General features: G+C 41.4%; 1 protein-coding gene and 1 long non-coding RNA gene across 2 annotated transcripts in view; both read left to right on the plus strand.

Moving 5' to 3' along the window:
* The window catches only part of si:ch211-212o1.2 (uncharacterized protein LOC492735 homolog), a 13,830-nt gene extending 8,091 nt beyond the window's left edge, over window positions 1-5,739 (plus strand). Inside the window, exons 2-6 of the mRNA XM_068651096.1 lie at window positions 1,002-1,121; window positions 1,348-1,439; window positions 4,424-4,568; window positions 5,523-5,658; window positions 5,736-5,739. Coding sequence (XP_068507197.1) covers window positions 1,002-1,121; window positions 1,348-1,439; window positions 4,424-4,568; window positions 5,523-5,658; window positions 5,736-5,739 — 497 coding nt within the window. The remainder of the gene's footprint in view (window positions 1-1,001; window positions 1,122-1,347; window positions 1,440-4,423; window positions 4,569-5,522; window positions 5,659-5,735) is intronic.
* A 2-nt stretch (window positions 5,740-5,741) lies between these two features.
* LOC125971069 (uncharacterized) lies at window positions 5,742-8,723 on the plus strand. The gene is made up of 2 exons (XR_007482342.1): window positions 5,742-7,035; window positions 7,426-8,723. It is a non-coding gene; the product is annotated as an uncharacterized lncRNA (long non-coding RNA).
* The last annotated feature ends 8,071 nt before the right edge of the window (window positions 8,724-16,794 follow it).

Consider the following 16,794-nt stretch of genomic DNA (forward strand, 5'->3'; position numbering starts at 1 on the left):
CCTTTTTTTTTTTTTTTTTTTATCTATTCATCTACCACTCTCTTCACTGATTGAAGTCTAAGCCGTAGAGGTCTCAAATTAAATCTCCATTGGAACTCTTCTTCAGTCTCTCTCCAACTTTGATACCATTTCCAGAAGGTGAAGGGTCACGTTTGACAATTCGTGAAATATCCATAATCACATCGCTTAAATCTCCCGTGATCACTTTGCTGCATCCTTTATGAGAGCATATTAATAATCGCTCTGGTCTATAGGCGCGCCAACTCGGAGGTCTGTGCGCTTTATTCAAAAACGACCATTAATATCTCATAGGCTGCTAATGCTGTCATAAAGGAGAATCCGAGCACATTAAACTTTCACGAAGAAGAGAGAGGAAATATACTGCAAGTAGAAAAGAACTTTTCAAACAGAAGAACGATTTCTGTTTGTTTGGACATTCGTGAAACATGATTGGCTGTGAGCTATCATGTGATCTGACCTCCAAAGAAAGAGAGAAATCACGGAATTAATCATGAAAGCTCCGAAACCTCCTCGTATCTTAATGAGCTTGAGATCTGCGCTGTGTGTGTGTGTGTGTGTGTGTGTGTGTGTGTGTGTGTGTGTGTGTGTGTGTGTGTGCGTGTGTGTGCGTGTGTGTGTGTGTGTGTGTGTGTGCGCGTGTGTTTCAATAATTTACTATTACTAAGTGTGTGTCCCTCGCTCATAAAAGTGCTGATCAGTGAATTTAGAATAAAAGGAAAGTTCGTCAAACGAATACTGCTTGACCTCTCCGAGGCAGACTGCCCAAGTGTGTGTGCATGTGCGTCCGAGCGGGCTCAGTGCTGCGTCAGCGTTGGTGTTTCACATATGAGAGGTCGTGACCCCACAGCCCCGAGTACATTGTCTTCATCTGACTGATTATATATTAAAACCCTTGACCCTCCAGTTCATGAAATTCAACTTTTGTTTTGTCTTCGCTCAGATATTAATTTGAATGGTGTTTATTGTGTGTGTGTCTTCAGGTAAGCGTATCCAGGAGTGGATGTGCGTGACCGTGTGCCTCGTCCTCTTTGTCGTCAACTTCACTTTGCTCTTCCTCCACTTTTCCACCCTTCACGTCTACAAGATCATTCTCGGCATTGGTGAGTTGGAAATCGGTAAAATAGTGAATACACTTCCAAACAGGCGTTACTGTAACATGCTGTTCTATGTATTAGCTAGCTTCGTCTATAGAGCCCGTATTAGGATCATGATGATTATTAGCACAATTATCTTTCATTCATTATGTTTTGAATTGTTATTCTTAATGCTGTTATTACACTCACTAATTGTACTTTATGTACTATTTATTTCTGTTTTATATTGTAGTGCTGGGAATCTTGACAGCAGACTTTGCATCTGGGATGGTACACTGGGGGGCGGATACTTGGGGATCTGTAGACATCCCTCTTATCGGCAAGGTGAACTCATGCACATGCACATTCATGAACCACAAATTACCCTTGATCAGATTGTTTCTGTTGTTTTAGTCATTTATTTTGACTTTGCACCTTTACACTTTTATGTCCCAAGTTATAAATGCTTTCTGGTTCTTTGGGCGAACAAGTTAAGAAATAATACATTCACTGAAAATGAAAAGATAGTTAAAATAAATAGCATGTGACTTTAAATGTTTTGCACAATGAATACTTTATTTGTACATTCTTTGTTTCCTACCTTAGTCTGGCAACAACAGCAGATTGTTTGTGTTTGCACATTCTGGACCACAGTCATAATTACTTTTTAATTCATTACGGAAAAATACAATTCAAGCAATTTTCTCATGTATTTAAGATTGTAAGGTGTTAGCACCTGGATACTAGTGTGAATGGAAAGGGTGAAAACAAAATGCCATACGGGAACAGCTCGCAGAAACGTTTTTTTTTTTTTTTTTTTGAACTTTTAGTAAATAAAGTTTCAATCCTGAACTATGAACTGAACAAGTTCATTTTGAAATTTGTGAACTGAACTTTGAACTCGTTCGTGTAGAAAATGACCTTTCCCAACACTGCCCACAGCCAATTAGAATAAAGGTCCTTGTCATTGCAGCCAATTAGAACGCATGTTATCAGTTGCAGCATGCAGATTAGTTGTGATTAATGGGATGAGAGTTCCATGTGTTATGAAATATTCATAAACATTTTTGCACTTGTCGAATGCATGTGTTCAGAGACAAGAAGCATCCTAATTATACAAGGAGCTATTGTTTCTGTCAAAAGCATAATTAATCAGAGTATGATTAATGCTGTTTCTGTCTATATTTGATTAGTATATTAAATGGCAGAAGGCATTCAGTATATTGCGCACAGTTGAATTTTATTTTAATTGTTGAATCCATCAATGATTAGGTCTTGGAAAGGTGAATTAATCTCAATTGAAATTATGTAATTTGATTGATTCATTGTTTGTTGTTATTACAAAGGTGATTTTTATTTATGCGTGAAAATTTTTGGGATGCTGGAATAAACAAAAACTCTAAAAAAAAAAAAACTAAACTAAACTAAAAATGCAATAAAGCAAATTATTGTAGGCGAAAAAATTACACCACATGCAATTAACAAAAAAAAGGCTTTCTTTTATTATTTGCCAGCTACTGGTTTAAGTTACTTACTTTTACACTGACACCACAATATTACAAAAATCTGTACAGTATTTTTTCAAGTGTATTTGATGATTAAAGTTTGACCTCAAGAATATATTTATTTTTAAGATAGTATATTATACAGGGACATTCTGAAGAATTTCAAGGTCTATATCCTTCATTTCGCAGTATTGCTCATCATTCTGTTTTCCATGAAACGATCCACTCTGCTTTCTGTCACTGTTAGTCTTTTTCATCATGACCCATATATGACAAACTGCCCTCCGGAGGCACCTCACATTATTTAAAGGTGATTATAAGTGCTTATGTTCTGACACATTTAAGGAGATGCATCAATTTGAGTCCCATTGGTTCTTGAATTAGCTTTTCAAACATTCAGCATAAGCACACCGCAAACTGAGGGGCATTGTGTCAATACTGCCATTGATGTTTATTTTGGCAGAAACAATTGCTGTGTTTTCCAACTTGTCTTGTTGAAATGTGAAACTCGTTACGTTAAAACGGGAATTATCTCGTTAAAATGTAAAACATATCATGTGACCTTTGACATTTTTTCCAGGTGCAATATTCTTCCGTACACATCTTTTAGGGCTTTGAAAAATAGTGAGAGCAACACAAAAGGAAAGATTTGGACAAAGGCAAAAAAACAAAACAAAAAAAAATGTGATGAAATTGCTGTAGGAAGGTCGAGAGAGAGAAGTGGGTATGAGGGGGCGGCAAGGCGTGTCTGCGCAACCAGTGGGATGGCGCCGGTTGCCGGGGCGATAGGCGATGTGAGCTGGTGATTAGTGAATGTCGTGCAAGGCGGGCCTTTAAACGGTGTGGGATTAGAGGACACGCAGTGACCGGTGGCCCGCCGTTAACCGGGAGCGAGGACGCCGCCCCTCTCGGCACGACCTCCGCCGCTTTGATGCGGCTGAGGGCTGCGGCAGTCAGCAAAGGGGCGGGGGTCGAGACGGAGGTGAGAGCGCTTGTAATTGTCAAGATACCAGCGGTGATGAGCAACAAAGTTGGCAAATAGGCAAGCGCCATTGTGCCAACATGCGACAATAACGAGTTTTCCCGCTGACATCTCCAAGGCTTTGTGTATCATAACGATACGCACCTTCCTTTTAGGCTTTGCTCACACTTGTAAATAAATTATCTTTACGCTCCGTGTGAGTGTTTGAGCTGCTTTTTGTCCCCTGCGTGTGTCTGAAATGCAGATTATTTTATTTGCCAACCCTCCTGCACTCACTCCTCTGCACACATGTAGGAAATGCACACTGTGTGTGTGGCTTGGGTCATTTATGTGTATGAGTGCATTTGTGCAAGTTGACTGCTGTTCTGTGGTTTATTAAGATGCTGGATGTGAGCTCTGGGGTTGCACCGGCTGCTGAGCTGCTGACTTTTTCTGTCACTGTGCTTTTGTGTCCACTGCTGTGCTGTAGTTCAAATTGTACTTTCCTTTTATCAATGTGCACTCTTATTTAAAAGTAAAATAAAAAGTACAGTTCTCCTAATCAGTGTACATTATTTTTTTTTAAAAGCCTTGTGAGTGGGATTGCTTTATTTATTATTTTCATAAAGTGCTTTGTTATAGTGAAAGTCATTGTGAAAGTGCTGTATCAGTGCAGATGTGTTTTTTTGGTGCAATGGATTTCAGTACACACAAACACTAAATTCTTATTGGACGCATGTTATTATTCCTTTGGAAATTGTGTATAATATAAAAAAGCTATCGTATCTTGCTGTGTTTAAGGAAACTACTTAAAATTCTTTCAATTACTATGTTATTATTATTTATTTTTTTTGTCTCTGCAGGCATTTATTCGGCCGTTCAGAGAGCACCACATTGACCCCACCGCCATTACCCGCCACGACTTCATTGAAACCAATGGAGACAATTGTATGATCCCCATCCTGCCACTGGCACACATGGCCTACAAGTTCTCCACTTACACACCAGGTAACACACACATACGCAGAAAATCGCAAACCGCACCAAAATATAAGGCCAATCAACTCATAAATTCATACTTTCTTATATTCTTATTAAGTTAGATGACCAAATAAACAGAATAGATTTGAGACCAGTGTTCCTAACTTGCGCTTTAACAGGACGAAAGGTAAAAGTTGTAAAGGTCGCCTATCTTTAAGGGGGTCCAGCAAACAATGGAGAGCGGAGGGAGAGAAGATTATAGGTAGAAAAACCGAGGCCCGCTTGTAGGTCATATCTCCGCTGTGGGTCAAGAAGGAAGGTGACATCTCTGCCCATTCAGTCTGCTCTTGAAAGGGGTCACCATTCAGAGAGGTCAGGGTGAGCGGGAGGGTACGACCGTCATGTAGTGGTGAGGTGACATCTGAACGTATCGTGTCAACCTCCTCACGGTGGCAAGCGGTCGCCAGACAAAGACGGAGGACAGGCGAGAAGGTGAGGTGACATATCCAGCTGACATTTGTACACTTGAGCTGATGGGACACGTAGACTACCAAGAGTCAGAATGACAAGTGTGAGACAAGGTTGGATGAACTTATTTGTGAGGTCACTTTATCCAAATATGAATTAACTTGGGCTTCTACTGTACAAACACAAAATTCAACAAAAAAACATAACGCAGCATGTTTTGCATGTTGCCCTTCTCAATCATCTTTTTAATGGTCAATGTTTTCAATGTATGTCGTCATCAAGTGTGTCATATGGTACACTTGTCCTCTGCTCATCTCTCCCTTGCCGCCACGTCTTCTTGTCTCCCGCATTCCTCACCCCCTCCTTCGATCTCTTCATCTCGACGAAGGCTCCCGCCAGCATTCTCTCTGTGGGAGTGCTACGCCTTTGTGTGGGCCCTCATCACAGCACTTAAAACTAAAAAATAAAAGGTTCTTCATCTTTTTGCGCCATCACTTTTACGTCACATTTCAGAGGCCTTGGCGGCGTCCTATCCTTGGGACTGCTACGTTTTCGCCCTGGCTGTTTTCGTCACGTTGACCAACCAGATTCACAAATGGAGTCACTCCTACTTTGGGCTCCCGCGTTGGGTCACGCTGCTGCAGGACTGGCATGTGGTGTTGCCACGGAAACACCACCGCATCCACCATGTTTCACCGCACGAGACGTACTATTGTATCACTACAGGTAAGCTTGCTTTAAGATACTCTAAGAGCAAATTGAAGCTATTTTAGCACCGTAAACTTAATTCATAAGGATTTGGTTTTAAGGACAAAGTTATACTTGCTTCACCTCCATTTGTAATGTGTTGAACTTTTGCCCTTATTTTAGGACACATTTCTGTTCCTATTTTATCTGAATTTGTATTTAAGTAGGTTCATTCTAGTGGATTACACAACACAATAGTACTGTCATAAATATATTAAATGTTTTATATGAACAAACATAAACATGAAACAATTAAATGACAAAAATGTGACTATGGCATTAACTAGTTCATTTTGAGCCGTTGACCTCCAAATATTGAATAGCATCATGAACCGATGACCTCTTCTTTAAATCCCAACATGGGCCAAAAATTGTATCTAAACCTGCAATTATTCAGATGGTATATTTGTTTTTGTTAAGTATTCATGTTTTACGAAATGTGCAACGTCTCACAATCACACTTTTTTTTTTGTATGCCTGAAAAAATCTTGTCTGGTAAGTGATATTGGAATATTTGCTGTACAAATTGGAGAAAGGACCGTCCACCATTAAAAATAAAAAGTGTGTTGTCCAAATTAGATGAATGAATGTCCATCCCAATGTGAAAACAGATAAAGGTCAAGTTATGTGAATGTGTTTATGGTGGGTGGCCATTTTATAGAGCCTTAATTGAAACCCTTAACGGCACATTGACTTCACAAAAGTCTGACAAAATGGCGCTGGCTTTGAAATAACGCCACCAAAAAATGTTGTTTGCGTGCATCTGTCTCTTGAGAAATGCTGGGCTTCGCTCGCTATTCATTGTGCATGTGGGTGAGAGGGAGAGGCAAAGCGGCATGGGGGTAGCTTGTACGTCACCGTGGCGCCCCAGTGGGCGCCAGATGTGCGTGAGTGACCCAAGGGGGGCGTCACTGGGAAAAGTGTGTGTTTGTAGATGCATGCACTGTCCTGCATATGCACACTTGAGCATCTGTGCACCAGCTAGTTTTTGTGACCTCTTCACGCTTCCTAACCTGTGTGGGTCTCTGTGTGTGTGTGTGTGTGCACCGTTGTGGGTTGGTGGCAGTCCATCCACAGGGGACAGTGACAGCCCCCCCCCCAACTCCACCACCTCAGTCTCCCTCAGCATAGCAGCCTCAGATTCCACTGGGGCTTGCATAGCTGCCTTTGTGTTTGCCACTGGCTGACAATCCCCATGTATATTTAATGCTAACCTGCTGTCTGTTCTAACAAATAGGACTTCACAGGCAGAGGGAGGAAGCGTGGAGGATGAGGAAGGGTAGGTCTTCCGACCTGAGGGCGGGTCGCTGAAGGGACGCGACGTACACGCACTTGCGCGTAGCATACGCAAACACGCATCCCCGCACCCTTATCATATATCATGTAAACACATCACGGGTGGTGGCGATGTGCGGGCATCATGCCAAGATATCCCTTATTAGTTTGTTCACAATGGACTTCAATTCCGATGATATTGTTTTGCCTATATATCCCGTCTGTTTTGTTTTTTTCTTGTCATTGTGAACACAAAAAGAGGAATTGGCCTCCCAAAAATTATTTTCTCAATTGGAGTTACACTTTTTTAATTGATTTTTGATTGATTGAAATAAATGAACTCGCTTCTTCTCTTGTACTGACATGAGCACCTGTCTCTGCTTTCTAAATGTAGAAACACAGCAACGTGTTTGTGTGTGTGAGGTGGAAGTGAGAAACTAAGGTTGCGGTGCGAGTGAGGACTGATGAGGACACAACACTGGATGGACATTAAGGTCACTAATGAGAGGTGAAGCACTGTGAAATGAAAGATGATCTCAGCTTGTCTGGAGGGGAAAAGAGAGGCGGACATTCCTGGTGGAAAATGGATGGCCATTGCGAGGGAGCGCTTGCCCTTTGCGTGCAGGACCTTGCTATTTGAATGCTAGCGACTTGCTTGAGATTGCCAAAGCCTGCTGGAATTGGCGGTAGTTCACCCATAACACTAATGAAGTTGAGCTCTGTCAACAAAGCCGATTTTGCTGTTTGATTATTTTTAATTATTCTTTTCTTCTCACATACCTTTGGTGTGTGTTATGACCCAGGCTGGTGTAACTATGCCCTGGACCAGCTGGGCTTCTGGAGGCACATGGAGCATCTGATCGAGCGACTGACCGGTCAAAAGCCTCGATCTGATGACCTGGCTTGGGCCAAGAAGACCGACTGAGGACAGATCGGAAGGATCTAAAAAGAAAACACACACACACACCACACATTCCTACCAAAATAACTTGTTCTTATGTAATATCGAAATTTCTTATTGGTGAATTTGGGGACGTGGGTAGCCTAATTTAGAAATTCTATTTAGTCTATTTAATATACCAATCGTTCATTTCAATTGAACTGTTGAAACAAAATAATTTTGCATAATATTTCAATTTGTTGAGGTACACTTGTATGTGTATATGGGCTTGTTTCATGTTATGACATTCCAGGTCCTTTTTTGAAAATAATGTTTTAAGCTGCATTCGCTGTTGCACAATTAAAATTCCAAATGCAGACGTGACATTCGCAATTGTGCATCCGTTTACATGAAGTTTATTTTCGGATTAAATTCCATACACATGCTCGTCAATTCACTCCAACAAGCCTGACGACAACTCCAACTGCTTGACACTTTGAACACATGTTGAGTGTCACCCCGCATTCAAAGGGTCAACAATAACTGCACTTTATTCTCCCTTAAGATCAAGGGTCACTGATGCAGCGCGCGCACACACATGTTTACACCAAATTTCTGTCAACACACACGCAGATTCTCATACTGTTTTTTTTTCCCCTCTGGCTTTATAATTTTCTATTTTCTTATTAACAAATCAAGCCATGGGGAGTTCAACTCTTGATTTTACATTTTGCAGTTTACCGCTCGCTGCTTGTCTGCCTTAATGTTTTTATCTGCTCTTCTCTTTGAATAAAGAATTAAACTATTCCAGATGTTCAAGTGCTCTGTGGTTGCTTGAGAAGCAATGTAAATATCAAAACGTGGTTGAGGGCAGGAAATTGAAAAGCTAGAGAACAAACTTTTGTATGAGGAAAACATTCATTTTTAGATTAATTACTTTTCAGAGTTTCATCTTCATGGCAACATATTAAACTGCGAATAATATGTCTCTACCGCCCTCTAGTGCCAGGTTGATGACGTGAACTGAGGCAAAAATAAGTTCTCAAACATTTAAAAGCTGTTGTGATGAATCTTATCACATTCTGCCATCCTCGGTGAAGTAGTTTCACATCACAAGGTCGCCTTGTTTGCGCAGCGTTTGTCGACCAAGGAACCTTTCGGGCTACTCCACTAATCTCACTTAACTCCAAAAAACATCATGCCATCCATGTAGGGGCTGAGGGTTTTATATATTTGGTTTCATTGGATAGTGAAGATACTTTATTTCAGTGCATTTTTTGTGCAAAATCTTACTAAGCCTACATGCAGACTGGCAGCAGTTGTGGAAGCTAATTAATCAGCTTATACAACAGCTCGAGCTTCGTTTGTATCCACACAAACATGGCGACAGCGCCAGTCTGTCACACCTCATCATATATCTCACCATGAGAGCTCCTTTGTCATTCCCACATTGCTTTTGGTGTTTGCACCTTCACATATAATTAACAAGACACACTCCATAGATGGACATGTTTGATCTCACAGTTGTCAACTCATGCTGCTTGCTATTAAAGTTTCCATTCGATACAATATTGCAATAAGAAACCGGGGATACAGTTCAAGTGTGAAAACAGGTAGACGGTGGAATCAAAACCACAACCTTTGAACTGTGAGGCGATCATGCTCACCAGTGCGCCACCCATAATATTATATGCTATATTATGTATGATATATGTATGATAATTAGATAATGGTAAATTGTGCTGCCAACAAAACTCAATGCAGCTCTGCTTACCTTGCGCAAAGTCCATGTCAGGCACAGTTTAACTGGATTATTGTGATGCACACTTAGTTCATTTCAAGCAGTTTCTACCAAACATACTGTATTAAACCAAATGGAATCGAAGACTACGTGATGATTTTGTCACTTTATTAAGAGAGTGTGAGAGTCCCACTGTGATGCTTATTAAGGATCAGGGGGTGTGTTCACAGTCTTTGTGTTCCAATTTTTAAATGGTTCTCAAAGTTACTTGTGTGATTTATTATTGAGGTGCGGAAATATAGATATTGGAAGTGAGAAATCCAATTATGAGCCTCTGAAACGTTTGTTCGAACTCTGTATCACATGAGCACAATTTTTTTTAAGCAGCCTTCTTCAATAGATTTGAATTTATCATATGAGTGAATACTAAATGTACCGTGATAATATTGTTTGTGTTGATCTACTGATCTTAATTTATCGTGTGCTTGCATTCAGTTTAAAACACACTATCATGGCCTACCTAGGCTCATTTAAATTCTGATGTTACTTCATGTTTTTTGCCTACTTTATGCCCTGTGGCTGCTATTGGCTGCTGAGAAGAGCAGAGTACACCCCAAAGACCTTAATAAGGACAAACAGTACATAAGCCGGAATCAAAAGGCATTTTTATTAACTTAGAAATGAATGCTAATTAATTGTGTGTCTACTCACAAAACAAATTAAAACTTAATTTTCATCTTTGCTATTTTATTTCATCAATAAGCTTTGTGGGTTAATTTTGAATCTATTTTATTTGGACAGGGGACTTCTGGTGATTTTTATATTTTGTGGATGGCGCCTCGTCTTTCGTTTACGTTTGTTTACATTATACTTTTTTTCTTGCACCTGAAAAGTACACTGTAGCATAAAAGCAAGCAAGTACGCCTCCTACAGTACCTCCCAATGTCAGCTGGAATAGAATCCAGCACCCGTAAAACCATCTAAATTACTGTATAAACCAACCATTATGACTATTTCCACTATAAAAAAAATCTGACTGGGGAGATAATTGCAGATACACAATTACATTATTCTTTCTTTTATGAGAGCATATGGAAAGGGATAACAAATTGGTAGCATTTTGCCGAATGCCCAGTAGATGGAAGCATTGTATTTCAAACAGCAGGAGAGAGGTCAACATGAGAAGAGTTGTGCACAGTTGGCGCTATCCTCAAATACTGAGACGAAAAAAAAGGGAGAAAAAAATAGGGTTAAGGTTTTAGTAGGAGTTGGTGTTAGGGTTGGTTGTGGTTGGGGTTAGGGTTAAAGTTTAAGGGTTGGGGTTGGTTAAGGTAAGGTCAGGGACAGTGTTTTGGTCGTAGTTAAGGTTAGAATTTAGGGGTAGGGGATAGGGGTTGGGGTTTGGCTCCTCTGTACATATTTCATCATACGAACTAAAGTAATAGTAGCAGTCGTAGTAGTATTGTATTTCATTTCAGAAGCTGAAAAGGTGAACAAATGTATCACTAATTGCTCAGATATAACAGGAGGTGGTATAAATCCAAAGGTGTGAAAGAAGAAAAATTAACAGAACAAAGAAAGCAGGTGAAGAGAGAATATGGGGGGTGAAGGAGGAGAGTTAGCTGTCAGTGGGTTGAAAAGACGTGGGCTGTTATTTTATTTCCTCTGTGGATACACAACAACAACGCTGTCTGTCTGAGGTGCTTACACAGCAGAACTACGATGAGACACCTTGCACACGCACTCTCTCTCTCTCTCTCTCTCTCTCTCTCTCTCTCTCTCTCTCTCTCTCTCTCTCTTTCTCTCTCTCTCTCTCTCTCTCTCTCTCTCTCTCTCTCTCTCTCTCACACACACACGCACGCACGCACGCACGCACGCACGCACGCACGCACGCACACACACACACACACACACACACACACACACTGTTCTTTGTGCTTTGTATAAAAAAAATACAGAACAGTGATGCGGTTTGAGTGTCACATTCTCATGTTCCGTCTTGATGTGTTAAACTCTGTAATTGTCTCAAATCTCTGCAGAAAATCCTCATGGGCTGTGACTGACTTATAAGTGCGTGTGTGTGTGAGTGCGTGTGTGTGTGTGTGTGTTTCCCTCGAGCCTTGCAGCGATCTAGGTTTAATTTGACCAGTCAGCCGGTCAAAGCCAGGGCCTCAGCAAATATGTGTGTGTGTGTGTGTGTGTGTGTGCGTGTGTGTAGGCTGACCTTAGTGTTGAGGTGAGACAGAGATCAATGCTGAGGCAAACACAAAGGTTGAGACAAAACTCACTATCCTCCTGTCTCCCATCCATCTTTCCTTACATCTCTGTTGCTCTGTTTTTCTTCAGCCCTTTGCTCATAATCTCCTCAGCCCCTTGCCAAATGTGTGTGCGTGCTTGTGTGTGTCAAGGATCAATTGAGAGGCACGGCGGATTGATCGCCCGCTAATAACATCAGTGAGTCTCAGATTCGTACTGATTGACAAAGTAAAAGACGGTATAGACATGGTTATCTGCACACACAGTTACATTCCACCTTTCTTTCACAGATTTGAACCCACAACCTTGTGAGCATTCAAACGGTTGGCGAACATTTTACGAACATTTGCAACCATGAACGAACAGTGACATGAACGCAACATTCGCTGCCTTTGAAACATTCGTAATCGTTCGTCACTCACTGCCAAAGGCCAAGACAAGGTTAAAAAATTAAACACGTTTCGGACTAATACATGAACAAAACACGCCCTTGCTTTTGTAAATGGAGTGTGAGTTACTTAAATTCCTAACGGCATTGGCAAAATTGCAAGGACACAAAACTAGACGTCACAGTATAAGAGGCATGTTTTTGTGTGGTATGACCAAAAGAGGTGTCACCATCATTCTCAACTGCTGCTTCAATTATTTTTGCTTTTTATGTATGCTCTTGGGACAACAGTCATAAATTGTGAGCCACCTGACAGTAGTCATAGCCAGCCATGAGCTTTTTAATTGGTTTACAAAGTCATTCCTAATAAGATCAGTATGGATTGTTCAGTCTGCAGCAGGGTTATGATGGATCGTGTTGTGTGTGGGTGTGTGGGCTTGGTTGGGCGGCCGTGATCGTAGAAAGGAAACGTTGATTTTTTTTCTCCCGCACCTTGCTGATAGAACACTGTGTACCGTAAGATGTGTTAATGCACGAGGTCACACCTCAGGGTCTTCTTTTGTGCTGACATGCACAGATGCACACCTGTGTGGGCTCTAGGATCATGGTTGTCATGGTAACTGTCACCACGCATGTGATTGACCAATGAGTTACGTGACAGAAGGCGGGAAGAATCAACATTCTCTCACTACGCAAATGTGTTTTCTCAAATACAACTGTGGCATGAAAAGGAAATATGTTCGCTGGGTATGTCAACCAACAAGCAGAGCATAAGTTAGCTAACCAATTATTTTGACTAAATAATGCTAGGGCTGCAGTTATTGAATATTTTACTCATCCAGTCTCCTAAAATGTTTATTGTATAATCAAAAATTTAGATTTTTGTTTTGTTAAATAGTGATTATGACTACATTTTACTTGAATGACTAATTGGTTTTATTTCTAAGAAAATTGATTTTTTTTTCTTCCATTCAAAATGAGCTCAGCAGAAAAAATGTTTTCATGTCTGCAAAGATTAGTAGGTAAGATTCATCAATCTCAGAGGTTCGCCATGTTGGCTACGGCAGTTCTCAAATAACTGAGAAGCACTGAAGAAAAGAAGACGACTGGCATGTCATGTCTTCATGGACCACATTTGAGTAAACTGGGTTAGTTTGAAAAAATAGATCAGTAAAAATTGCAATTGTATCAGGCCAAATGCATATTCATTTTAACCTTTTAAATTGCCTTTGAAAAGTAGTCGAATGGCTGTTCGGAGCCTATACTGGGCACCCCCAGTGTTAGTGGCGAGATTAGCCGCTAACACTGGTGACTGGTGCCAAATTATACGATTAGAAACAATATCTCGTCATATAGGGGCTGAGGTTTTTATATACTTGATTATACTTGAAACTTCATCCATCCATCCATCCATTTTCTGAACCGCTTAGTCCCCACGGGGGTCGCGGGCGTGCTGGAGCCTATCCCAGCCGTCATCGGGCAGTAGGCGGGGGACACCCTGAACTGGTTGCCAGCCAATCGCAGGGCACACAGAGACAGACAACCAATCGCACTCACACTCACACGTAGGGACAATTTGGAGTCTTCAATCGGCCTACCAAGCATGTTTTTGGAATGTGGGAGGAAACCGGAGTGCCCGGAGAAAACCCACGCGGGCCCAGGGAGAACATGCAAACTCCACACAGGGAGGGCCGGAGGTGGAATCGAACACGCACCCTCCTAGCTGTGAGGCGGACGTGCTACCCAGTGCGCCACCTTCATTTCAGTGTATTTTTATGCAAAAATCTTACTAAGCCCGCATGCAGTCTGACAGCAGTTGTGACAGCTTTGTGCGACTGCTAATTAATCAGCTTATAAAAGAGGTTAATTTGTCACCGCACAAACATGGCAACAGTTTCTAACAAATTTTCCCCTGGTTTTAAATAGTATCACTCTCTTAATTGACATACTGTATGTAGTTTTGTATAAAGTTCAGCTTTCTTAACAAGAGTGTATAAAGTTATTTTCACCATCCACCGTACAATATTTGAGACCTTGGACTTTGTCTGTCTCCGCACACTTTTCTCCATCGGACAACTCATGTGTTTTCCTCCGACGTGCTGTTGGCAGCCCTGCTAAAAGGCTGTCAGCTTTGACCTTTATGCGCACACCCCCATTCTCACAAAAGTCTGCACCACCAACAGTGCATATGTGCACACACAGAGCGAGCAGAAAGCTCACCTTCTCAGTGTGTAGAGAAAAGCACGAACACAGAGACCGGATTAAAGAATGAAAGGAAGAAATGGGGGGGGGGGGGGGGTCTAAAGGAAAAAGTCAGAAGAGGTGCAGCAGACAACACATTGATTTTCCTCTGCAGAAAACTAAAACGCCAACAGAATGACCTTTGGCAATATTATAAGATGACAATTCAATCAAACTCTATAAAGCAGCAGTTCACACAGCCAATAAGGTGTCAGGATTCTTCTCAGAGTGGTACATCTGTTGAATATTGCACAGTGGTCTCTACTTCCCCACTCCTGTAGCGTTAAAAATAGATCAGTGTGACAAGAGGGTGCACGGACTCTAAATGTATTACAAATTCACGATGGGTATGCCGAGCACGGCGAATAATCGGCTTTGTAATGTGAACGGACAGGTGCAGGAGTGTGCTTCTGTACGCAGCTGTCAGCCGGCCACTGCGTCGCATCTGTGTGCGGCAGAGGGAGAGAGAGGAGAGGAGAGGAGAAGAGAGGATGCTCAGGAGCCCAGAGTGATCATTTTGTTTTGCAAAGCCAATAGTGTTTGCAAAGACATGCCCATGATAAATTCAGGAAAGAAGTGAGGTGATGATGTGCGCTGTCGCAAATGTATTCTTTCTTACCCAATAATGTCCGACTGCTGTTGGTCGATGAAAGGTATCAGCAAATATTTTGAAAAATAATAAACATTTTGCGTCATGAGATGTGGCTTTGTGTGTACACGGCAAGTTGCCTTTAAACATTTAAATGCAATATTTTCAGAACTAATTGATTCTTGTCGGAGCAAATGTAAACATCATTTTCCGCTTAACCCTTTTGCCACTTGCTTCTTTCCCGGCACTGATTTTTGGGAGTCATCTCTCAATTCTTTCCACTCCCCCTGACCCATTTCCTCTTTCACTCATCACATTTCCTTTCCATCCACCCATCACTCCATTTTTTCCATTAACAGTGTGTGACCCATACGTAAGTGCTGGCTGAATGTGTCCTCTCTTCCTCTCTTGGTCCGTCTCTCTTGGCTGTGTTTTAAATAGCTCATCTTTTCACCGCACATCTTCTTCTTAGCTCTTAACTGCTCTCTATATTGCTTCTTTTAATCTTTCTTCTGACATCCTTGAACACTTTTATTTAACTTTTATTCCACAGCTACTGGGGGGAAAAAAATCCATGTACTGTACAAAACAAGCCGGAAAGTGAGTTCCATCAAGCCAAATGTGACACTTTGGATATTTTACATTAGCATCTGTTCTACATGTGTACACCCTCTACCATTGTTATTACAGTAGAGGATTGGCCTTTTTCTTTTCCTGGGAGGTCAAACATCGATCTGCTGAGTCAACATGGCACCTCACACTCCTGATATTTGCACACAGGTGAAAGCAAACATTAAAAAAAGGCAGCACATATGAAATCACCTCACTCTCCTTGTGTACACCTACACACACACACAAACACACACACGCACACACACACACACACACACACACACACACACACACACACACACACACACGGTCGCACTGAGATTAATTCATCAACAATAAATTCATTCAGATTTAGCTGGGTACGAAAGCGCCTCTTATCAAGTGAACGAGCTTTCAGCAGGGCGATTTTTGGTCACAGTGACATATTTTTTTAGTAGTGTGTCCTGCACACCAAATGTCCTCCAACATGTCTGGCTTCCTCCTGTGAACACAACAATAACTTCACTGACTGCCCACTTCACACCTCCCATCCAAATGCATTGGAATAGCTTCTCTCTTTGCGGTGCTATTTCACAATTCACACTTCTTGGAATACTACAAAACTCACAGATACATAATGGAGTGCTAAAATTCTCATGGCCAGATTGGGACTTACTGCCTGCCCAATGGATGATTTAGTCATGGTGCAAAGGTCGGCGTGCGACATGTGTTTTCTGCAGTATGTTCTCACCCAATCTTGAAGAAATCCATTTGGCATATAATGTGATCAGCCTTTATCACAGCAATTTTCTATGGCTTCATATTTCTTAGGATTGTAGGAATGATTTGTCTTTCATTGAACACCCTCGCTCAGACTCACAAGGTCCACCTGTCCTCCGCTTGCCACCTGCCATGTTAACAGATGTGCAGGCTGCTAAGCTAAATAAGAACCCCTCTGGCTTCAATCCCAGTTCTTTATTGTTTATCACACTGCTTTGTAAAATGTCTTTTTTAGGGGGGAAAAAAAATCTAACAGTGTCTTGAAAATACAGATGACAGGAAATACATTTTAGGAAA

This window comes from Syngnathus scovelli, chromosome 6, assembly GCF_024217435.2.
Source record: "Syngnathus scovelli strain Florida chromosome 6, RoL_Ssco_1.2, whole genome shotgun sequence".
NCBI lineage: Eukaryota > Metazoa > Chordata > Actinopteri > Syngnathiformes > Syngnathidae > Syngnathus > Syngnathus scovelli.